The sequence below is a fragment of the Gymnoscopelus microlampas genome, assembly GCF_963454915.1.
Source record: "Gymnoscopelus microlampas genome assembly, chromosome: 7".
Lineage (NCBI taxonomy): Eukaryota > Metazoa > Chordata > Actinopteri > Myctophiformes > Myctophidae > Gymnoscopelus > Gymnoscopelus microlampas.
The window spans coordinates 32707697-32733516 of record NC_139944.1 but is presented as its reverse complement, the minus strand read 5'-3'; the positions used below and the strand labels follow the sequence as shown (position 1 = coordinate 32733516).

The following is a 25820-nucleotide window of genomic DNA, read 5'->3' as shown; positions in this document are numbered from 1 at the left end:
CTATAACAGGCCAATGTGAAATGGGTGGCATTTCTTCGTCGGCCTAGTGGGAATGTGCGTGTGAAATTTCACGGAAATTGCGCTGTGTTCATGATTTGAGGCATTTTGTTCAAAACGTACCAATCCTGCAAACTTTGGAAGGAAACCTTAGCCAATCAAGATGGAATATGGGAAATCGGACAGATCCGGGTTGATCACATGACTATAGAGATACTATGTACCGATTTGCATGACGTTTGGATAAAATCTGTAGGAGTAATGTAAAAAAAAAAGGGTTTTGCACAAATCGGCCTCCTGGTGGCGCTATAACAGGCCCATGTGAAAAATTTGGGGTAGAGGTTCTGAATTGGCATCCAGGGAGTGTGTGTGCACAGTTTTGCAGCAAGTGGGCCAACGATACCGGAGATTAGCTGCTAACACACAGACATTTTATTTTAAAATGTACTTTTGAGGAAAAACAGAAGTCTATTTTTTGTACTGAGCATTGGCCTACCTGGGGTACGCATGTGTTTTTATTCTTATCACTTTGGCTTTTCTTTTTACAATACATTCTTACCATTATATTATAATTAGTATTTTTTCTCTCACCTTGCAACTATCTGAGCAGCTGTTTCCCCCTCTACACTATGTCCTACTGTATTTATGAAACCTTGAAAAACATTGCATCTATACAGTATTAGTTATTTTGCGATGCATTTTGTTAATCGGCTGTTCATTTCAGAAAGCTTACCCCTTTATTTAACTAATAATTAATTATTATGAAACAAGCACATAATCCATGATAAGCTGTGACAAGCTCTCGGTTTTACCAGCAGTTCCTTCTGTGCTTGGATCGTTGCTTGATGAAGTCACACAGTAGTTGCACATGCATATTATTGTGCATGCCCATTAATTGCCTTGCTAGATTGCTGTAGCTAATGTATTTTATGTATGACATTTTGCTTGAGGCACAGATTTTTGCATTTCATTTGGTTATTGGTTTTTTTAAGGTATCATTTGATATTTTAGGCATTCTACAGACAGCTAAACTAAATGTGTGTCAAATGCTGATTTATACTTAGTTGCGCGACGGCTATGTTTGTTTAGCAACACTGCGTGGAACTAAGTATAATTATCGTCGCTGTAGGGCAGAAACCTTGTGTGTCCATATTTCACCTTTTAGTGTTTTTTCTTCACTTAATGGCCTACTTCGTTATACCACAGTGTCAAGCAAACGAAGTGAAAATAGCTGATCTACAACAATAATCACAAAGCATTGTGAGCTTGTAGGTCTGCTATTTTCACTATTTCTGAAAGTTGTCATGCAATGCCCTGAAAAGTAATGACATTTTGGACATACTAAGGTTTCCACCCGAAGCAACGATATAGAACTCAGGCTATAAGGCATGATGTACTGTGCTGCAATAGGCCTATACTGCAATTTCCAATACAGTAAGGTCTGCGTAATGACTTTCGTGTACCATCGATGGTACACAAAAGTCGCATAATTAATCACTTTACCCTATACTTTGTTGCCTGGGGTCACCCAGTAGTCTGTACTTAGTGTCCTACTTTGCAATGCATTGTGATGTGAGCTTGTATATTAGCTAGTTTTTCCGAGTGTTCACATATTTTTCGCCAAATGCTAGGGTTCATGTGGCTGAAATGGCTACATCTGTACATGAACATCCACACCATGTTTTGGAGAAGTATAGTATAATTTGGGGATACAAATTGGGACCCAGTAGGACCATGGCCATTGGCTGTTGGAGGTACAATTGGACACTTTCCAAATTTACTCTGAAATAAACAGAGGTTAGGATAAAATTATAAACCCCATGAGGGTCCTATCTACATCCAAAAGCAACCAACTATTTTTTACTGCCAACATTGACTATTGTGTATTGATAAGTGTCTCACTTGTTACCCTTGATGGGCAAGCCGATAATATTTACACGAGCATTTATGACAAAAATCATTAACGATCGTCACTTTACCCTTCTATATTTTCTTCTTAAATTGCAGCCAATGATCAATGTTTGCTCACTTGTAATATGATGTTATGTGTAGAGAAAGATGACTTATGTACGCAGCTCCATTTAGGTGACATTCTACTCAGTTAGGGGCTGCACCACAGCGGAGGTTGCCGGTGACGCTTTTGGAACTCGCTGTCCCTCCTGCTACATGTATGATAGCCTATAGGGAACGGGCATAGGGCGGAGACTCGCCCAGGATGACGTAGTTCCAGTCACCATCTTGTTTGACGTGGCTATGACTCACTGTGACGACAGTTATAAATAAGGAAGCAGCTATAATCATGATGTAAACAAACTACCTTGAGTGTAATATTGCAATTATACAACAGTTACCATCAAAATAACAACCTTTCTGCGAGTGTTATCTCTATCCTGGGGTCCATCTGACAGAGTCCCTGTGTACTCAGCCACCGTGAGCCACTCCGTCAGCCACTGTGAGCCACGCTCTCAGACTGGACACATAGAGAAACAAAACTTAACCGTTAGCTCAATCTCATTGTATTTAAGATATTCGATAGACATAAAAAAAAAGACAATAATGCCAGATTTAGCTACTACGGCTGCAGACTTCCAACTACTAAGCCGGTTCTGCTCTGCGAGACTCCGTCTGATCAGCACAGCTGATCTTCATATTTTGATTGTATGCTGTCATGCTCGTTTGAGCACGGGTAGAGAGCCTACATGTGTTTGGGAATGTTGTTCCTCATGTTGTTATTTCGTCATACAGCTGACACCCAAGCCAACGTTTATTTGATATCTCCGACATCTGATCTCCGTAGTTTTGCTTCCAAGTTGGAAATGTGTACATTTTAACTCCAACGTCTGAACACTTGCTATTGCATCCGACAGCACAGCACATTCGCACCATTGCTAAATTAGAGCGACAGACAAGTTGGAGATAGAAGAGAGATAGAAGATAATGTACACACTCTGCACAACACCGTTACAAGTACTTGCTGCTTGCTCGACAAGAAGCATCTAGAACTACAGCCTGACGTTACTACGCGTCAAACTAGTCATCAAATAAAATGGTGTAGAAAGAGTATAGCTTCCCCCCAGTTAAAAAAAAATCACCTCTGCGCGCGCGCGCGCGCACGCACACACGCACACACGCACACACACACACACACACACACACACACACACACACACACACACACACACACACACACACACACACACACACACACACACACACACACACACACACACACACAAGATGGTATCACATGTGTGATATGTAAAATAAAAAAAGATTATGCTGATCATAACAGCGTATAATGTCAATATACAGTATGCCTGTTTGAACAATGTGCAGTAGTGGAACCTGCACCTAGGCTCACAAATTTGCCTAGGGCAATAATGAACTAAACGTAGTTATACCCAAATAAATGCAATCAAACCCAATTGCTTTAGATCCACGCTTGCATTATTAGAGGTGTCTGGAACATAGCCTGTTGCAGTCAGGGACAGGATGTGCTCAATGATCACTTCTTTACACACAGCCTATCTCAATGAGGTGTATTGTCATTACAATGAAACGGTACAAGATCAATATCAATTACTGTAGGGAGCCGGATTGTGAGATCTCTATTTAAATTGACTTAAAAAGGGCTGAATTCAGCAGCTATTTGACGATAAATACCTTCTGTGTAAAGATGAAGACTGATCTCAAGAGCAAACAGAATCTCCCCCAGCCTGTCAGTTAAGTTGAGTTGTGATTGATCCGCTCTTCACTGCCCATAAGTTAAATAATAATAATAATCATATAGATAGGTAAGTTGATGGTATGTTCAGATTATCACTGTTGTGGGGGAGTCCCAGCATAGCCTTTTCTACAGGCTTTACTTTGAACTAAGACACACACACACACACACACACACACACACACACACACACACACACACACACACACACACACACACACACACACACACACACACACACACACACACACACACACACACACACACACACACACACACACTCTCTCTCTAAATATATACAGTACGTATGTTGTTTCATGATCTACAGCATATTTAATTTACAGTTTATTTCTAGGACTCTTCTGGCATGCAGAATCTTCTCCTGCTCCTGCTCTCACTGTCATGTTTGAACCATCTTAGATACCGTGGCAAAAATATAATCAAGAATAACTAGAAAAAGTGCTCCTCGGAGCACAAGTCTCCGTCAGGTCAGGTAGGTTATTTTGGCCTCCTGGTGGCGCTATAATAGGTCAATGGGAAAAGGGTGGCATTTCTTCCTAGGCCGTGTACGGCAATCGGACACTGCATTCATGATTTGAGGCATTTTGTTCTAAAAATGTGTTTTTCTAAATTTGACCTGCTGGTGGCGCTATAACAGGCCAATGTAAAAAGGGTGGCATTTGTTCCTCAACATAGTGCAAATGTGCGTTCAACGTTTCACCGCAATCGGAGGCTGCGTTCATGATTTGCGGCATTTTGTTCAAAACGGGCCACTAGAGATACCGATTTGTGGGATTTTTGGCCAAAATCTGTAGGAGTACTGTCCAAAAATGTGTTTTGCACAAATCGGCCTCCTGGTGGCGCTATAAAGGCCCATGAGAAAAATTTGGGGAAGATGTTCTGCTCTGGCATCCAAGGAGTGTGTGTGCACAGTTTCGCTGCGAGCAAGCCAACGGTGCCGGAGATTAGCTGTACACAGACAAGACAGAATGACACACGGACACACGGACGGACGGACGGACGGACAGGGGGTAAAACATACTCTCTCGCCATGCCTTTCGGCCTGGCGGAGACAATGAAGACTAATAATAAAGAAGAGTTTATTTTTTATACTCATACCGGTACAAGCAGCTGGTGTGGCAAGGTCTGTGCTAATGCAAGGATTGTGCTAACAGCAACCCAATAACAACTAGAAAAAGTGCTCCTCGGAGCACAAGTCTCCACCAGGTCAGGTAGGTTATTATGGCCTCCTGGTGGCGCTATAATAGGCCAATGTGAAAAGGATGCCATTTATTCCTAGGCCTTGCACGGCAATCGGACACTGCATGCATGATTTGAGGCATTTTGTTCTAAAAATGTGTTTTGCTAAAGTTGACCTGCTGGTGGCGCTATAACAGGCCAATGTTAAAAGGCTGGCATTTGTTCCTCAACATAGTGTGAATGTGCGTTCAAAGTTTCACCGTAACGGACGCTGCATTCATGATTTGCGGCATTTTGTTCAAAACGGGCCACTCCTGCAAACATTACATGTCAATGTTAGCCAATCAGGATGGCATATGAAAAATCAAACAGATCCGTCTTGATCACATGACTATAGAGATCATGTGTACCGATTTGCGTGAAATTTGGATCAAATATGAAGGCTTAATATCAAAAAATGTGTTTTACATAAGTCTGCCTCCTGGTGGCGCTATAAAATGCAAATGTGAAAAATGCAGGGCAAAGGTTTGTCCTTGGCCTCTAGAGAGTGTGCATACAAAGTTTTACACTGATCGGTGCAGTTATAGGTAAAAACACGAATCGGCCTGTTACAGCGCCACCATGAGGCTGATTTGAACATTTTCAAATGGCATTTCTTCCTCGGCCTAATGGGAATGTGTGTGCAAAATTTCACGGAAATTGCATGCTGTGTTCATGAAATTTGGAGCAGAGGTTCGGCTTTGGCATCCAGGGACTGTGTGTGCACAGTTTCGCTGCGATCAAGCCAACGGTGCCAGAGATTAGCTGTACACAGACAAGACAGAATGACACACACACACACACACACACACACACACACACACACACACACACGGACGGACGGACAGGGGGTAAAACATACTCTCTCGCCATGCCTTTCGGCCTGGCGGAGACAATAACAACAGCAATACTAGATATGACATGACAAATACATTTAAAAAGAAAAGAAAACTAGAACGGATGGACGGACGGACGGACAGACAGACAGGGGGCAAAACATACTCTCTCGCCATGCCTTTTAATTGATTTGAAAAATCTAATGTGGTATTACTTTGCAAATGTTCAAGACATGAGTTTGAGGTGGTACTAGTACTATATTGAAAGTGTCATAGAGAGGGCCAGAGGTATGCTGACTAAATTAAAATCCTGTCACAGATAGTCATTGTTGATGGAATGTTTATGTGACTATGTTGCAATCTATGTCATGAACCTTCAGACTTGATGATACAATTTTGCTATGATATAAACTGCAAGAATCAAAATTTAATAGATATACCGTATCTATTATATTTTTAAGACTATAATAATTTGATATTTTGTGGTGCTAAGATGTGCTTGGCAACCTGCCAAGCCAAATTATTTTCATGTTCAAACATTTGCGAATGAAGTGATTCTCATTCCTGCGTAAAAATACAAAGAGGTTTGATTGTGTAGCTCTTGATTTATCAAGTGAAGATCAAACATTGATAATAATGGTGCCAAACTGATAATAATACTTGAATTGATTAACGTGACAAAACCGTGCCAATGTTGCTATGGAAATCAAAGATGACAATGGGTAACAACAAATGAAATACAAATTAGCTCCTGGAGAGATGTTCCATGTAATAACTTCCTGAAATAATAACTAATTAATTAGACACAGACTATGCCTTTGATAGATACCTGGGGATCAATGGGAAAGACAAACAATGAGGACACATTTATTCACCCTTAGCTATATGGGAACAAACAAACCTGCCACTGTCGCAGTCACTGCCATGGCGCGCGCACACACACACACACACACACACACACACACACACACACACACACACACACACACACACACACACACACACACACACACACACACACACACACACACACACACACACACACACACACACACACACACACACACACACACACACACACACACACACACAGTGAAGTCTCTAATCATCATTCCATGTATAACAGGTGGCTTATTTGGCCTGGTGACATCCTCAAAAGTGAAGGTTGTGGTGCAGTGATCCATACCACCTTATCTCCCCTTCCACCTTTGGGGTATTTAATTCAGCTTTGGGCAGCAGAGGAGTAGAGATGACGGATGCTTTTGTCACTCTCTTAACCACTCTTAACCCAATATACTTCCTGGTACGTCAAATAGTGAAAATAGCTGATCTTCAACCTCACAATGTGTCACTACACATTGTGTTGTGATCTTGTAGATCTGGGATTTTTATTGCCTTCCATATCAATACACACATTTTGAATTAGATTAGTCAGTCTTGCGATCACACCCAATCTATAGAAATGCAGTCAGTGCTGGACAGTTCTTGAATATTATGCAGAACTAAAATATCACAGATCACACAGTGAAACAAAACTCATCTAGTTGGCACCATTAATTCTTTGTAACTCACGACAGCACCCTGTAACGTTTATTTTTGTTTTATCCCTCTCGGGAAGGGGTCAAAAGTATAGCTGTAGTTCTGTTTATTTCAAGTGAATGGGCACTGCAATGGCTATATCTGGACAATACAGGCCAGTAGGGGATTCCCTGTGGAGACAGGCTTAAGCAGATGGGGCCATGTGAACAAAGCATAATTCTGCATACTATTAAACAGGGGGAGCACTGTTTCCCCCCTACCCCTTGTTTAGAAATTACTGTTAATGTGGCACTTGAGATTGCTCAATCGCAGGGTCTTCTGTCCATGAAATTAGATTTGGTTGAGGACACAAAACTGAAGCAGACAATGACCACATCAGGAACCTAATAGGCCCCCAATGCAATCCAGGAAAAATTTAATTTCTATTCAACAAATGCTAAATTGTGTGTAAATAGGATGTCAAGCAATTACTTGGACTGTTGATCGTGAGATTTACTATCACTGCCATGCATGTTGCTCTTGTGGGCCTACTTGAAATAAAAATGTATCTCTTATCAAAGAAAATAAAAAAATGCCATATATCATATGCCAACAACTAAAAAAAAAAAAAAAAGGATTTCACATTCTTATGTAATTAGTAAATGTACCCTTATTTTAATTGACGAAGAAATCAGTACTAAAGCTGATAATGAAAATGACCACACAAAAAAAAGGAACCTATATATATATATATACCTCATTCAACCTATATCTACTGTACACACACAGGGAATATTTCACAATTACACTTGAGGATTTAAGCAGCGGGAAGTTAGACACACAAAAAACCCACAGGAGTGTGCTGTGTGTACACAATCAGAGAGCTCTCTGAGCTACCCGCCGATTCCAGTTGCCCAGGCAACCCTGCCTTGGAGTTTTTAAAACTCGGATTTAGAATACGACGACTCCTACACAATAAAATCCTTAGCTTTAATTCAACTCTGACTCTGATGAGCAAATGTAATCAAATGGACCCTTATGGGTCCAAATGTATACCTTATGGGTCCAATTGGTTACATTTGTATAAATGAACACTCCTGATTTTACGATGTCTGGGATCCATTGTCCAGAAACAGGAATTCCAGCTGGGTCAAATAGCCAGTGACCCATCGGCACCATAGCATTTGGGGATATCATTTAAGCAGGAAAAAGCCAGCAGTCTGACATATTACACTGGAGGGTACTGCACTCCAGTATTTCTTGGCACACTGTGCCCTGAAGAAGAGTCATTTGCATAGCTGGGATCCTGTGCTTTGACACTGTCAAGAGCTTTAATGGGATTTGTCAAAACGTGGGCCACAAGTAAAGCCAAAAAAAAAAAAAACACACCACCAGAGGCATTGTGAGAGCCGCTGGTGTTAGAATAGCATGCCGCGCAAAAGGAAGTGTGCGTGGGCACCGTCTAGCACTATAACACCAGCTTATGATTGCTTTCAAGACATAACTTATGACAGCACATTTGGAATCGGGTTAGTGTTTTCAGAGCACTGCCTCTTTCACATTTCAAAAATAAGAACGTCATGTTTTCCTCAAAGCAACTCGGGCAGCTGGCCTGTGTCCAGTAACACAGCTGGTGAACTCTTAAGGACGCGCGTACGGCGCTTCTGTGCTGTTCAGATAATGGCAATGTGTTCAGAGGGAGCCATTGTGCATACAGAATTGAGGTTGAAGGCCTCCACTACGGGATGTTTCCTGAAAATGACGTACTGTAGAATCATAGAGTATAAGTTAGTCATTGATATGAGCAATAAAGAAAGTTCACCGCGAACAGGAGAGGGCTGAATTGTGTTTTGTGCATGTGTGTGTGTGTGTGTTGGGGGGGGGGGGGTTGAAATGTGATGCAGAATGGCACTCAACAGGCGAGCTTGCAGCAACACTGTCAGCAACAGCCCAGTATATTCCCCACTGGGAGAGGTCCTTTGGTATATCTTCATTAGAATGACTGAATCAGAATGAACACAGTATGAGGTAAGCTGCCACGTGTCTCACTGAAGAGTGGGCTCCAAGGACAACACTCTCCCCACACACACCACCACCACCACCACCAATCCTGACGTGCCTCTCCTCTACAGGCAGCACAATGGGACCCCTCTTATCAACTGGTATATAAGTACTGTTTGGTATGCTAGTAAAGCATAAAAGACTGCATAAAAGGTATTAGATGTCCGTAGTGCACAGTACACAACAACAGCAATCACGTGGCCCCCTCAGTGCAAAGTCAATACACTCTAGTGGCCTTTGTTCCGTTAACTCCTGAAGTGCCCAGTGGCAGGGCTAAAGGATATCTCTGTCTGTCTGTCTGTCTGTCTGTCTGTCTGTCTGTCTGTCTGTCTGTCTGTCTGTCTGTCTGTCTGTCTCACTTAATTGTGGGTATTCTTAAGTGAACAGAAATAATTTTCAGATAATGACCATGTGATCATGATTTGGAGAGGGAATTGAAAATGCTAAACACTTTCATTAAAAAAAAGAAGAAGAAACCCGGGGGGGACCTCCTATCAAGCCTATTACGTTTATCTCTCTCTATAGTACTGGATAGTAGGGTGAAGAGAACTCTGGGCTGTAAGAAAAGGTTCCATGAAAAGAAACAATCTTGATTAAGTGGAGCCTAAAGCCTGTGGATGTAGTGGTTTTCAGAATGCAGTGGAGTCTGTGCGGTGTGCATTGTAAAAATCCTCAAACAGAGCCTGTCAAGATAACAGCAACAACCTTGTAATGAATGAGCCCTTGCTGAGATCTCTCAGCTCATTCAAGCTCGTCTGACTCATTGGCCAGGGTACGATTAGATAGGAGTATTCCCCAGGTAGGTATCAACCCCCAGTTCCAATTCAACAGGAAGTAAAATGAGAAGTCTGCTTCATTTAGTCAAGTAAAAAGCTGAGATTAAAGAAAATGTGGCAGCCAAGTGTGGGTAATTGATTTATAATTTATTAGTGCTTGTGTGCTGGGCTGTGGGCCACAATATACAGAGTCCTGCAACCACCCAATTCTCTTTCCTCACTACTAGCAAACTTCTAATATGGGCATGCAGCCTTGATTCTGCATGGGTCCTTTTCAAAATCTACAGCTATCAATAGATATTGCCAAAGCTTGAGACAAAAAATGGCATAAACAAAATAAGTTTCCGATTCCTGCCTGATTCAATGAAATTGTCACAGTGCTCAAAGTGATCTATGGTGCTCTATGTGTAAAGTGCTATAAATCTCTTTTGGTCCTATCTTGAAAGGTCAGCATTTGCTAAGATGAGCTCTGAGACACGGTTTTATTTGAAAAGGATAAAAGTGCGAAGGGAAGAGAAGCCATTCTAAAGACAGAGTTCCTGCCTAAGCAATAAAGTGTTTGCTTGCTCATCAGTGGACATTGTCCCAGCACAGCAGAGTAGTGGAAGCCAAGGTGAATGTCATTATTGTTTATCTATTCTGAAACCCACATCAATAAGTATGAAAAGCCAATTATTCAGTAATACTATCATTGTGTATTAGAGTCCATGGAAGAGATTACAGTTGCCACACTAATTTAACTATTTGTCTTGCATGCTCTTTGGGCAGAGATTAGACATATTGGATCAGATATTGTTGCATATTATTGTATTATGGTGCAGAACAGAGAGTAATGTTTCCAGACAGCAGTGTGCCCTACTGAATATGAACAGTATGTTGAGATTATGTGTTAATCCATTGTCCTGCCCTGCCCCATGTTTCTATTGTCCCTGTATCATGTCTGCCAGTATACAGTATGTCACTGTGCAGTGAGTGATTTCTCATATAGCCCATAGCAAAATGCATTGTTGAGTGTGTATTGTCAGGCATTGTCAGACGAGGACTTGGTACTTAATGTATGCTGCCTCCGTATGAACTCCAGGTTGAAGACAAAAAGGGGGATCTTTCTACAAGCTACTTAACCCATTCAATCCGGGAACGCATCTCATGTCATTTTAGATTTCTTTAGCTATTCAAAAATAGCAGATATCAGACAGCAGTAATATTGTTCCAGGGACCCCCAGAAGCAAAGATTTGATTTACAAATGTTCGCCTTAATATAATATATATATATTCAAAGATTTGGACACATTTTCACGATTTTTCAAAAATAGCAGATCTACAAGTTCATAGCGCGGCACTCTGTGCCACGCTATGAGCTTGTATATCTGCTATTTTTGAATAGCCAAAGTATAAAATAATGGTCTAAGTGGTTACACAGATGCGTTGCCGGTTTTAAAGGGTTAATTATCCAGCAGCATTTGTGCAGTGTAATACACCCACTGGGATTGTAATAACCAAAGAGTGGCCAGCTGTGAACTATTAAGATGTGATGGCAATGACCAGCCAATTGAGAAATCGGCTTCCCGAGCGACAGCCAGTGCAGCTTCCCCTACAGCTGTCCAACATGATGGCTTGTTTTCTCATGATGTGAATCTGACACAGTACGCCTGCTCTCCCATCGAAACAGTAAAACACATAATATGACTATTGCCATTGACCTCTGTTATAGTACAGTTAAAGCATGAATTGAAATGGATGCCACAATTTTATTGACAGCATAACGTTGCAAAACCATTACTTTTCAGGCGATGGAAAAAAAGGAACATGTGTTCCAATGGATCCAATGTAGTTAAATATTTATAAAACCCACAGACACACTTTGACTTTAAATAAACATCATACATAGCAAACAATTCCAGATCTACAAGGTCTCAACGCATCACATCGCAACGCATTGTGAGCTGTAGTATGACGAAGTAAGGCATATGGTTGTATAAAAGAGGCAAACTCACCCTGTACCAAACAATCTCTCGAAGCCGTCCATCAGTTTTAAAGTTACACTTGAGGGTAACGGTCTCTCCCACAACCACAGGAGGCAGAGGGTCAATGGTTACTGTCAAATATCCTGAAAAAGACAAAGCGAGAAGTTTTATTAACAATGTGCCCCCATTCTTCAATTTCAACATTTTTGGTTAGTTTTATCCCATCTTAATGACACAGGGAAGATACCAGTGGCTGACACTGCCCGACAGGATTAAAGCTTAGACAAATTTCTTATCCTCCTTTAATTTGAGAAAACTGTCTATTTGTAGTGTGTGGTGTAGTGCGTGGTGAGACCAAAACTGTTCTGCCCGGTTCTCCTCAGTGGCTGGAGCAATTGATCTGAATTTGCACAGAGCCATTCACCATTACCATGTGCACGGAACAGCGAAGCCCGTTTTTCGATTTCATCAAATGTCAGCTGTTTATTAGCGTTTTTGTGTTCGCATGTGCGCATATTAGGGGTGGGACGATATGGGTACCTCACGATACGATATATATCACGATATTAGGCCCACGATAACAATATATATCACGATATTCGACAAGATTCGATATATTGCGATATCACGATATTCGTTATATTATATTTTATATATTATATATTATATTGCAAGAAATTTCACCAACGATATATCACGATAGTCCTTGTATTCAATTCATAAACACATAAAATAGCACCAAACAGTTAAAAATCATCATTACACAAATACAGAGTTGGAAAAACAACGTATCACAAACTAAAAAAAAAAAAAAAAAGAAAAGATTTTTTATTTATTAATATCGATTATTTATCGCGGCATAAAGTATCGCGATATATCGATATATTGTCCCACCCCTAGCGCATATCCCCCCACGGGTATGGACTAGTTTTTCTTAATTTAACTGTTTTGGAGTTTTGACCCCTAGACAACACATCTCATTGTAAATATCACATTTCGTAACAAATAAACATTTCCACGTACATAATGCATGAAGAAGTTGTTGTTGTTGTTGTTGTTATTGCCATTTTACATTTTATTTTAGATGGGCCAGTGTAAAGAGAAAGGAAACCAAGGGCAGAGAAAGAGGAGAGACCCCAAGATGGGTCAGATTCCCACCAGGGACCTCGTGCTCACTATGAGCATACGAGCATATGGTCTGTGCAATTACTGAGCCACCAGGCAACGCCTTAAATTGCATTCAAGCTTTACCTTTAACCACTAATTTGATCTGAGGCTTGTTTGGCCTTGAATAAACCTCCCCAGTCAATACACTTTGTAGAAACAGCTTAGGAATTTGAATGGCATTGAGAATGGGACTATTCCACTGAGGAATCGTCTGAAGAAATACCTATCAAGTTATTTAATACAAAACATATGGTGGAGAAAGTCAATCAGTAGGCCTATTTGTAAACACGGACACGTGTTTCTTAGGATTAGTATCCAGAACAAGACTCAAGTCTGCAAAGCCATGCCAATACCTATAGCCTAGCTATTTCACAGATAATTGACTTTGTCGCCTATTAGAATGTCTGTCTGAATATTTGCACTCATAATATTTGATCAGTTCCAAGAAAGAAAACAAAATGTGAAGAATTCATTTGTGTTCAGTCATCTCATCCTTTTTCACTGAGGCAGAGTCCTATGTGGGTACATTTTTACCAAGCTGAATCATGATCGCCATGTCCTCATAGCAACCTGAATATGATGCAGCCTGTCACAAACGGATCCCAACCGCAAGAACGGTATAGGAACCAGGAACTGGCCTGCGTATTCATTTACATTTGCATTCAAGATCAGAATGACATAATGCCACTGTAGCGCAATGCGAGCCATTGGATTGCAAACAGACAGACAACCTGCTAGGGAAGTTCAAATAGAGTAAAATGTTCTCTTCTTCTGGTTTTAGTTAAAAGTCTAGCAGCACTGTTCTGTACAATTTGGAGCTTTGGATGTTTGTTGTTTGAATTTAAGTTTTGTCAGAGTTCAACAGAAGGAAATGTTTTTGACATACAATTTTAATACTATATCAGCTAGACAGTTAACCAAGTAGGGCAAGTTTGTAGGGTTGTTGGGCTTCACCGGAAGATATAATGGAAGATATTGTGACTATGTAAAATGTTGCAGAGGGAAGCATATAGAACTAGAAAAAGTGCTCCTCGGAGCACAGGTCTCCGCCAGGTCAGGTATGTTATTGTGGCCTGCTGGTGGTGCTATAATAGGCCAATGTGAAAAGGGTGTAATTTCTTCTTATGCTTTTCACAGAAATCCGACACTGCATTCATGATTTGAGGCTTTTGTTCCAAAAATGTGTTTTGGCACTATAACAAGCCAATGTGAAAAGGGTGGCATTTCTTCCTCGGCCTAGTGGGAATGTGCGTGTGAAATTTCACAGAAATCACAAACTGCGTTCATGATTTGAGGCATTTTGCTTAAAACGGACCAATCCAGCAAACTTTGGAAGCCAACCTTAGCCAATGAGGATGGAATATGGAAAATCGGACAGATCCGTGTTGATCACATGACTATAGAGATACTGTGTACCGATTTGCATGACCTTTGGATACAATCTGTAGGAGTAAATGGGTTTTGCACAAATCGGCCTCCTGGTGGCGATATAATAGCTATGGACGGACGGACGGACGGACAGGGGGTAAAACATACTCTCGCCATGCCTTTCGGCCTGGCGGAGACAATAAGGAAAAAAGGATTGGACCTAAAATTTTACCTTGAGGCATTCCACAGGTTAGAAAGGGAGGAAGGGGAAATATCACTGATTAATACGTTAAATAGTATGTAAACGACAACCCAGCCCTAGGCATAGGTGCCGGAGGGGGGGAGGGCAGAATGTTTCAGACTGTGCCCGCACTATTAAGTGATTGACCTGGCGTTCTCGGCCGACCGCTCGTCTAGCCGTTCCCTTTGTGTTGGCAATGGCAATCGTTGTGTATTCTGCTGGAGCTTGCCTCTCACACCTCAATGACCGTTCTGTTTAGCTACTGGCTAAGTGCAGTTGCTCTCTCACTGCGATCAACTAAGTGCCAAACAAGCCAATACACAAATGTGATCGTTGATCTTTCTATGCTGGTTGTAATGTGTGAAAGGAGCAGATGCCCTCGAGGCTCGCTCTGGCTGTGAAGTGCTGCGATGACTAGACTGACCTGGGATCAGATTACACCAGGGCAATATACGGGGGAAGTTGAGCTGCTCCTGCTTAAGTTCAGTGACTTGGAGAGAGGAGAGCGCATAGTGCATCAAACTATTACTATTATGGAAACAAAGTGCGCGTGTGCGATCATGGATTCCATTTTCATCGAAGTGAAAACATGCAATTTTAATATTATTGTAGGCTGCTACTTATTGTATCTACAATAAGTACTTATACTTACTGTACTAGTACTTATTGTAAGCTGCTATAGCTGGTAGATTTAATTATGTAGGCTATAAAATAATAGGTTGGGTCTGCATGCAATATCTAGAAACAAATCGAATCTCGGAACAAACCTCACGGGTCCGGGTCGCCCAGGTCCGTCTTAAAAAAAGAGGAGAAAAAGTCGAGTCCACTCAAGGATCTCGGAAACAAATTTCATAGGTCCTTTAGGGTTCGGGTCCGTCATTTTGGACCCCGTGAAGAGCTCTAGTTGTACATAGGCTATGTATTATTGTCTCCGCCAGGCCGAAGGCATGGCGAGAGAGTATGTTTTACCCTCCATCCGTCCGTCCGTGTGTGTGTGCGTGCGTCCGTCCGTCCTTCTGTCTGTTACCAGCTAATCTCCGCCACCGTTGCCCCAGTCGCTGTGAAACTGCACACACACACTCCCTCGATGCCACAGCAGAACCTCTGCCCCAAATTTTTCACATGGGCCTGTTATAGCGCCACCAGGAGGCCGATTTGTGCAAAACACATTTTTGGATATTACTCCTACAGATTTTATCCAAATATCACGCAAATCGGTACACAGTATCTCTATAGTCATGTGATCAAGACGGATCTGTCCGATATTTCATATTACATCCTGATTGGCTAAGGTTGGCTTCCAAAGTTGGCAGGATTGGTCCGTTTTGAACAAAATGTCTCAAATCATGAACGCAGCGTGTGACTTCCGTGAAAATTTGCACACACATTCCCACTAGGCCAAGGACGCAATGACCCCCTTTTCACATTGCCCTGTTATAGCGCCACCAGCAGGTCTAATTTAGCAAAACACATTTTTGCAACAAAATGCCTCAAATCATGAATGCACGCTCATTCCCACTAGGCAGAGGAAGAAATGCCACCCTTTTCACATTGTCCTATTATAGCGCCACCAGGAGGCCACAATAACAACGTGACCTGGCGGAGACCTGTGCTCCGAGGAGCACTTTTTCTAGTTGTAAAAGAGTTATTTCTGATGAGGGCTAGGTGGACAGAATGCACAAACCAAGGATTGCAATGCATTTTTATTCTTGCAAGGATTCAATAATGATAAAAAAATCATGTTTCAAAAAAGGTAATTCAAAAAAGGAAAACAACAAACTTACATGCTTAAATCAAAGCACACAGTCTAGTCTGACTCTAACCGACTGTAATAAGGGGAGAGCTCTCTAGCAGAATTGGGCCTCATTCACCAACCGTTCTTAAGAGAAAATGTGTTCTTAGGTCCCACTTACGCAGTTTTCAAGAAGATTTTGGCATACACCACCAATGTTTTCTTAGCTGTGATTTGTTCTTGGGTAAGAACAGAATCTACGCACACTCAAGAGCACTCTTAGACACATTTGAGTGCTGATATGTTTGCTCAAAATTACTTTTTCTTCTGTTTTCTTCAATTCTACAATTGTATAGTATAGAATTTTAATTACAATAATATTGTTTATCTTTAGAGCAGTGGTTCTCAAAGTTTGGTCTGGGGACCCCGAGGGGTCCTTGAGGGACTTCCAGGGGCTCCCCAGACCAAACAAGGAACAGTTTAACCGCTTTAACCCTATTTTATACTTTGTTTGGGATAGCTGATCTACAAAATCTCAACACATCCAATTACTGCCTGTTTAGAGCTTGTAGATCGGCTACTTTCGAAACATTTTTGCGAGTCCCTGAAAATGTACATTGATGTCTAGTGGTGATATGTTGATTAATGTTGGAGAAATAATAAAATACATGAATTAATTAAATTAACTAATTTGCTGTTCACTTCAGAAGTACCTCCACAGAAATATTGATGTTTTTTTTTTTAGGTTTGGAGTCTGGTGACTTAAGTTTAGGCAATCGGACATTCTCTCAGCTTTATTTCTGTGTGCCATTTCCTGTGATTTCTGTGTGGAGAAATCACACACAGGTGTGACTGCACACAGGGCCATGCAGTCATGAATTATATGGGGATTGGTGGGGTGTCTAGCTATGATAATTAGGATTAACTGGCACAAGACATTTAAGAAGAAAACTTATTGGTGAATGAGGCCCACTGATACCTTCAACCCTGTCAGCAAAAAAGGATAAGACACCCTATTTTCAAATTGTATATTTTCACTGATCCAGGGAGTTGACCCTGAATTATGCTAGGATTTAACAGGTGCTATGGTATCTAAAGTGGAGGTTCAGGGTAAATTAAGATCATAATTATCAACATTAAAATGTTGGGATAAATTGAAGCCAAAACATTAGCCGAAAAGGTAGAAGAGAATTTTGAGCTGCCATTAAAAAAATATATATATAATAATGATAATATGCAAGGACACTACGGTATCCTGTCAAATCTCCTCTGTTGCTATCTTCTTGCGGATGGATGTTCACAGCATCAACATGGCCTGATCGTACACCAACATCAATCAATCCCTGAGCAAGCTTGATAAATCCTAGCCCAGACAGATTTATCTATTATTATCTGTTGTGATACTAACATCTGGACATAGGCAATGTCATTTCCTATACACAATTTCTATAAAACAATGTAAGCACACCAATCAGCTTAAAACAGGTAGGATGTTGATGGATAGATATGTGACTGTAGACGGCTCATTCAAAGAGATACAGTAGGAGTCGTGTCTTATTAAAGTGCTTGCAGCCTTGCACACTGCACTATTTTGGCCATGCAATCATTACATGCTACACTTTGCAATGAGGAAAAAAAGACATTGTGCGACAAAACTATGACCTATGCCTGCCGACATATGCGGAGAAAGTTTTACCTTGAGAATACAAAACAAGAAAAGGAAATTCTCCAAAGGAAAATTATTATAACCCCAATTTTCATGAAATCATCTCCACATAGATTAACAGATTTAACAGATGAAAGTGGTAAAAGTATATATATATATATATATATATATATATATATATATATATATATATATATATATATATACATATACATATATATATATATATATATATATATATATATATATATATATATATGTATATATATATATATATATATATATATATATATATATATACTGTATATACTGTATAATGACTGTATACTGATTTCAATTTTGGTATATAAAAAATGAGGAAGGCTTCACAAATTTGCGTTTTGCATGTTTTTACATGTTATATACCAGTCTTACGTTCAGTCTCATCATAGCACCAGCCATACTGCATGACGAACATGAATAGCCCAAAGTTTTGGACACTGCCAGAAGTCTGTCGTAGCCTACACAAGTCATGATGTGGATTGTGTCATAGACGGACACCTTTGAACCTAATCTCTCAAGAACAGATTCTGCTCTGCGTTGGAATCTGTCGGGGAGGTTCGTCATAACGGGTACGCAATGGGCGTGCCTTCAGATCAGGAAGCAGGCCGCGCTTTACCCAATCAAATGTAGTGGGCAGGATTCACGTGTCCCTCGATCCTTCCCTACTAGAAACGAACCGAAACTAATTTAACAATAGCGTCCGCGGAGCAGACAAAACCACGGAAAGATATTCACATTTTAACTTGCTCTTTCATCATAGAAACAAGTGGGCTTATAACCAAAACGATCCATGTTCTCTGGGAGAAGTGGCGTTAGTGTTCCGTGTAGAAATATTGTTAGTGGGAATGAAAACATAGTCGCACCATCCGGAAGTGATGCGCTGAAGGCAACTCCGCCCAACTGAGATAGAACAAACAGCAGAGGTCGCTGTTTTTCATTTTCAGTTGGGTCTGGGTTCCCAGATTGCCTTTGAACCTGTCAAACTGCATGACCCAAGATACTTATGACGCATTATTTTGACACGTTAATACTATGATGTGGAAATTTCAACTGAGGTGACTAAGGTCGCCGTACAGTGCATGGTCACCTTTAGACAGAACTTACTGCCTGGTGGAGCCCTGAATTAACCAGCTTCTTTTAAATAAACTTGAGAATGTGAATGCATGGAAAGAACTGGAGTTCACAACTGGAGTTCAATCAGACTAAAGCAGTGGTTCTCAAACTATGGGTCGCGACACAAAGTGGGTTCGCGGGAAGGTGCCGTTGGGGTCGCACAGTGGCAACAAAAAAATATGACTTTTTTTTAATCAAGAAACTGTAAAAAAAAAAAAAAGGTTGTCCGATCGCCACCAAACAAACTATTGGCTCGACTCCTCACGCACACGCACGCACGCACGCACGCACGCACGCACGCACGCACGCACGCACGCACGCACGCACGCACGCACGCACACACACACACACACACACACACACACACACACACACACACACACACACACACACACACACACACACACACACACACACACACACACACACACACACACACACACACAGCTCCACTTCCAACAGCGACTCAGAACAAGACAACAGCTGAGGCACATGAACTGATTTAGCTCTGTTCATAAACAATTTTACTTAGGAATTATGTTCAATATGAGCGGGTGGCTTAAAGGAGTCATTTTGACTGTTTTTTGTTAGTACAAGAGGCTGAGCGAGAGGGTACAGGACCACGGGTCCATTTGGTTCCACCTGTACCCTCGCGGAGTTAAATTTAGATCACGATGTAACGTTATCTTACGGGGACGCCGGGGAGATCATTCTCACAGATAGACAACCACAGTTACCGCGATGGAGAAAAACTATAAAAAGATAAAATCGAGAGGTGGATCAAGAAACTCTGGTGGTTCTAGCAACATATTTTGGCTAAATGATCCAGTTTACATTACAAGCAACATATTTTGGCTAAATGCTCCAGTTTACATTACAAATGTGTGCTCATTGAGCCACCTCCATAGCGTTTCAGTTCCCGGGTGGGGGGGAGGGGGGACCTTCGGTATGTTTGGTTCATGTTGTATGAAATTCATTAACTGGGCTCAGTGCTCAGTTGAATTATGAAACTGCAAAACGTTTTTTTAACTGTCTGTTTTTGACTTAATTGAACTTAAATGGCAGTGCTGTAAAGATACTATTTTCCATTAGTAAGGTCCACAGAATCCCATTTTAGATTAGGACTTTAAAATGCTGCACCACACTACTGCATGAATGAACAGAACTACGAGATTTTGACAAGACTCAGGATAACTTGAAAGGTAAATGCAGAAGATATTTCAATACATGTATTTATTTTGTATAAACACTAGTATCTCTCAAAGCCAGGAACCAGAGAACCAAGACCATAATGTCATCCGTGATATGAGCGGTAACGCTAGCACATCAGGGAATGAGACAGAACAACAACACTGGGTACTGTCCTGTCATTCACTCCCCACACTCTAAAAGAAAAGTTGTCTCACAGTAAAGTGAACTGTCTCTGGACATAATGGTGGAGAAATAGACACACTTCAATGCTGAAATGTCAGCGGCACTCCCTATAGCAATGGGTCTCTGCATTGGCAGACACTGATCAATGCGAGTACCTCTCGTGTCAGTGCACCTACATATGCTTATTGGGGGACCTTAATTCTGTCAGCAGACTGAAGAGATCTTCTCTCTAGAGTACATTTCAGTGGATAAACCTTGCCGGAGATTGCATGTCATTAACAGAGCTGGTGCTCTTAGAGAAAATCCCAGCCACTTAGTACGAACCCACATGAGGAGCAGCCCAGGCTAATGAATGTCTCCCCGCAAGTTCTCCAGAAGGGTGGTTGCAATATTTCCATGTTCCAGGGAAATCAACATTCCATCGCTGAAATGTCAGCTGGCTCAGTGGGATATGTTGGCACTCACCAAGCTAAAAGGTGAGCTGAGCCTCTGCTAAATGACAGTAGTAGTATAGGTTTAATTTAAGGGGCTACACTAACGCTCATCTATATGTGGAAAATGAGTCACAAAAAGATGTACACACAACATACACTAATGAAAACACAAACATTGCTAATTTGCTATTCAAATAATCAAAACACGGATGCATCTCACTTGCTGTAATGTGCCTTGTATAAATTAAAATGCCCTAAATACATGCCTGGAGAAGCTACAGTATATGCTGTAATATCTACATTAATCAGAATTATATTTTCTTATAGTTAATATAATCATGGTTCATTATCCAGTCAATTATAAAGCAAGCGTAAGCTACTGTAAGAAGCTAGTTTTCTGGCGTGGTTGTTGATAGTAATTGTAATGTAATTTTAATTCATTGGCAATGTAGCACGGAGGAAAATGTAGCATAACCAATGACAGGGACGTGCTGCTGAGCATGTGGGGAGGGATGAGGGATTTTTGAAAGAGTAATTTACATGGGTTATGCACTCATGCCAGGCAAGTTCACATTTCATATAATTCCTGTGAAAAACCACTGAAGTGGCAAGCTGCAATTTCTATCACACAAGGGTATAATTCCCACACAATTCAACATCCAACAAATGCCGTCCAAACAAGTTACTAAATGTACATGTTCTGTATGCTTCTGTTGCCGATTATCGAAAGTATTCCAACTATTTATTGTGCTGCTTGACGTTTCTTAAAGCCCAGGCTAACACACACCATATGCTTCTCTGTCAAACAAAGTGGTAGGACATACTTTCATCTAACCAAGAGATGATCCCGGACAATTATGTGGAGAAAATGTAATAAGAAATAAATAATAAGAAATAAATACACCTGACTGTACAACCGTATGTTTCAAGAGTAATAAGCGAAAACGTGAATCTGCCTTATAGTGCCACCATGAGGCCGATTTGAAAAATGTGCTCGGCCTACTGGGAGTGTGCGCAAAGTTTTATGCTGATCGGCCCAGCGATGCTGGAGAATAGCTTATAGTAGCTGTTGGTGTGTGTGTGTGTGTGTGTGTGTGTGTGTGTGTGTGTGTGTGTGTGTGTGTGTGTGTGTGTATATATATAATATATATATATATATAAAACTTGGCTGTGAGCACAATATAAATGTGTCTGGTAGGCATCACATGAAGGATCGATATTATGCTGTGCTAGCATTAAAACACAAATGTAAGCCTCCCTGTTGAATTTAAGCCCAGCTAAACCAGGAGTGTTCACGGTTCCAGATATACCTTGTCGGTAGCCTGGTTCCATACCATAGACCCCGCCCACTCTCTGAGTGGACTGCCTCTTGGTCTGGAGTTGTAAATGTGAACCTAACCCTGCGTTTTAACAGCGGGCAATACTGGGCGACGTCGTCCAAAAATATAATGAAAGTCTATGAGAACCGGCGATCGGGCGAAGTGGGCGGGGGGGCGATGAAAGATGGATTTCCTTTATCTTTTTGGGCGATATCGCCCGGCATCGCCGAGAGTTGCCCGCTGTTAAAACGCAGGGTCAGACTTCTCCGGTACAAAATGCGTTGTCCAATGAGAGGCGGAGGTGGGCGTGGGGATCCCTTAGGATTGGTTTAGGGAATTTCTAATCCCCTCCCCCTTGTAATCCCCGACACTGTAGCCAATTTCAGACTGAAGCTCCACGCAGCTTCAGTCTGATAATCAGGCTACCTTGTCGGGGCTCAGTGGATGTATCCATCCCAACACTACAGACACATTTCTAGACTCAAGAAAGCACAAAATGTTATCCATTAATAAAAAAAAACAGTGAGACATCTTGCCTTAAAAAGAAAATGATATAAACATAACATAAAGTACTGTGCATATATGTATATCCTTTAGTGTTGGGATTGATGTATACTATACTGTATATCCAGCAACAAGATGTGTCTGGAAGCGCGAGCATTCAAGGTTTAGCTGGGCTTAAACAAGGAGGCTTCCATTCTGTTTTAATGCTAGCACAGCACAATATTGTTCTTTCATGTGATATAGGCCTAAGCCCTGCATTGGAAGGATGCCGACCGGACACATTTATATTGTGCTCACAACTATGTTTCCCACACCCTTCATCGGCATGAATCAGAAGTTATGCGTGACTGATATTATACTGTAGATATACCATCATGGCCTCATGTCCTCATTGATTGAGGCTGGCACATATTCCAGGAAACGGTCACTGATCATTTTCAAACTAAAATGATGATATATGCTTTTACTTGGAGATAATTCATTCCTGAGGTGACCAATGACAAAAAAAGTAAAATAGGAAATGATGTGGATCTCGGGATCCACATAGAAACGGCATGGCTCCAATGTGGATCCGGGACTTAGCTCCAATGTGGATCTCAGACTTCATGTGACCAGACTGACATCAGTCATCTATAACATCTAGTCTATGACGTATCTATGTACCAAATTTGGGCATGGTGTCCAAGCACCTGTGCGATAACAGCCCTGTTGACTTCCATCCTATATATATCAAAATTGCCGCCAGGTCAGGTAGGTTATTGTGGCCTCCTGGTGGCACTATAATAGGCCAATGTGAAAAGGGTGCATTTCTTCTTAGACCTTTCACGGCAATCGGACGAAATAGGGACAAAGCCTCATATAGGCCGACCCTCTGGGTCTGGCAACAAGCCCAAACAAAAGCAACCAGCAACTATGATTATTTACAAGCGACTTAACAGGAAAACATAAATGCCAACTTTTGCCAACGGTCTGTTGCAGTCTTAGTCTGTTGTAGTCTGACTCTGAAGTAGTCTGTTTGGTGGAGAGTCACCTTTAGACGGCCAATAGGGACGGGCTGTGATTGCTTTGAGTGTGTTCTATGTTCTGTGTTCCAATTGGGTGGGCTTTAAACAGCCATAACTCCAGTTCCCAGTATGCTAAAGGCTTCAAACTTGGTGGGTGGTCACACAGACTTCCAATTTTATCAAAATTGAACTTCCTCCGTTTGTCGGATTGATTTGAAACTTCACCCAAACACTCTCTGAGGTGTGTGGAGTTTAATGGTGCAACCCAGAAGTGCCCCTACTGTACCTCCCAAACGTAAGGCTGTACAGGTATGACAGTGGACCTGGGTGCTGCAAGTGCATCACTGCTCGGCAGCAGTGTTATAGTGGTGTTTAACACTTTAAATAGCCATACTTCAGTGCCCATTGTTTGTTAGGTACTCTGCCATGCCGTTTTACTTTTTAAGTACAGTATACACCTTATGTATACTGGATTTTTGATATTGTTATTTTGTTTCTTATGATTATCCTTTGAGCTGCAAGTTGTGGAAGTGAAAATAATTTCACCCCTTATTTTATACATTTAAGTTGTGATGTGACAATACCCTTGAAGTTGAAGTTGGCATTATGTTTCACTGAGGATTCAAGACGTTCAAGTATGTTTTATTTGTTGCCATTTATCAGTCTAATTTATGAGTAATGTATGTGTCTTGGCAATGAAAAGCGTTGCAGAATGAAGCAGGATACTTGGTGGTATCATGGTAAGAAGAACACATAAGTCCAAGTGGAGAGGCTGCAGAGTGCATGGCAGTTAATTGGCTCATATTAAGTAGCTGAAGAGGCAGACAAGGCCTCCGGCTTGTCTTAATCCATCAGAGGTGCTGTTGGAACAACATCTAATGAGGGCTGCAAACTATGCTTTCTCCCATTAATAACAGCAATTTGCCAAGATGGCAATGAGAAAACAAAACACAAGCCAATGATGGACCGCCCCAAAATATCCCTGCTATTGTGCTGTATGATTTATAGCCTTGGTCAACCTTTGCTTCGATGTCAGTGCAACAGACTCCATGAGAAAAATGGATGGCTGAATTTCTATGCTCTCTTGTGCTTCCTGCTCCTCTTTTCTGCTTAGAAGTGTAAACAAACACAGCTGATGTATAAGGTTTGAGACACATTTAAGCGTTATCATCCTCTGTGAGTTAAGGGCTGTGTGGAAGAAGATATCTCACGAGAACAGAAAATAAATGTGGTGTTTTGTGGAATCTTCTACTGTGAACAAAAGACAGGGGGAGATACAAATGTTCTAATGTAGTCAACAGATGTTCTTTCATGTTTGTCATCTTCGGTACATTAAAAGTTCAATTTTTGCATGCAATTTTGTACTTGGAACTTTGTGACTTGTGTGAAAGTTTGGTGCTCTGTTTGCCTTTGTCTTGCCGTGGAATTTTAAAGCAATCGTTCAGGTAGTCACCACATCGTCGCCTTGCTAAACTAATGGCATACAGTAAGTCATTTTTTTTTGTTTTTCAGGAAAAAAAAAAAACTGATCCAAAACAAAACTATGTGATATTTCTTAATCATTTCACCCAAAATGTTTATAAAAAAGTATGACTATTTAAATAGAAATAACACTGTCTGTCAGTTATGTAACATAAGAGATTTAAATAGGTTCAAATAGGATTAAATCTGACTTAGGCCAAAAAAATAAATAAAAATACAAAATGGCCTAAATCAGTAAATAATTTGGCTTAAGTCACAA

General features: G+C 41.1%; 1 protein-coding gene across 1 annotated transcript in view; it reads right to left on the bottom strand.

Annotated features, from left to right (window-relative positions):
* Nucleotides 1-25820, bottom strand: part of igsf21a (immunoglobin superfamily, member 21a) — a 270100-nt gene that overhangs the window by 154330 nt on the left and 89950 nt on the right. Inside the window, exon 2 of the mRNA XM_084061419.1 lies at nt 12146-12258. Coding sequence (XP_083917545.1) covers nt 12146-12258 — 113 coding nt within the window. The remainder of the gene's footprint in view (nt 1-12145; nt 12259-25820) is intronic.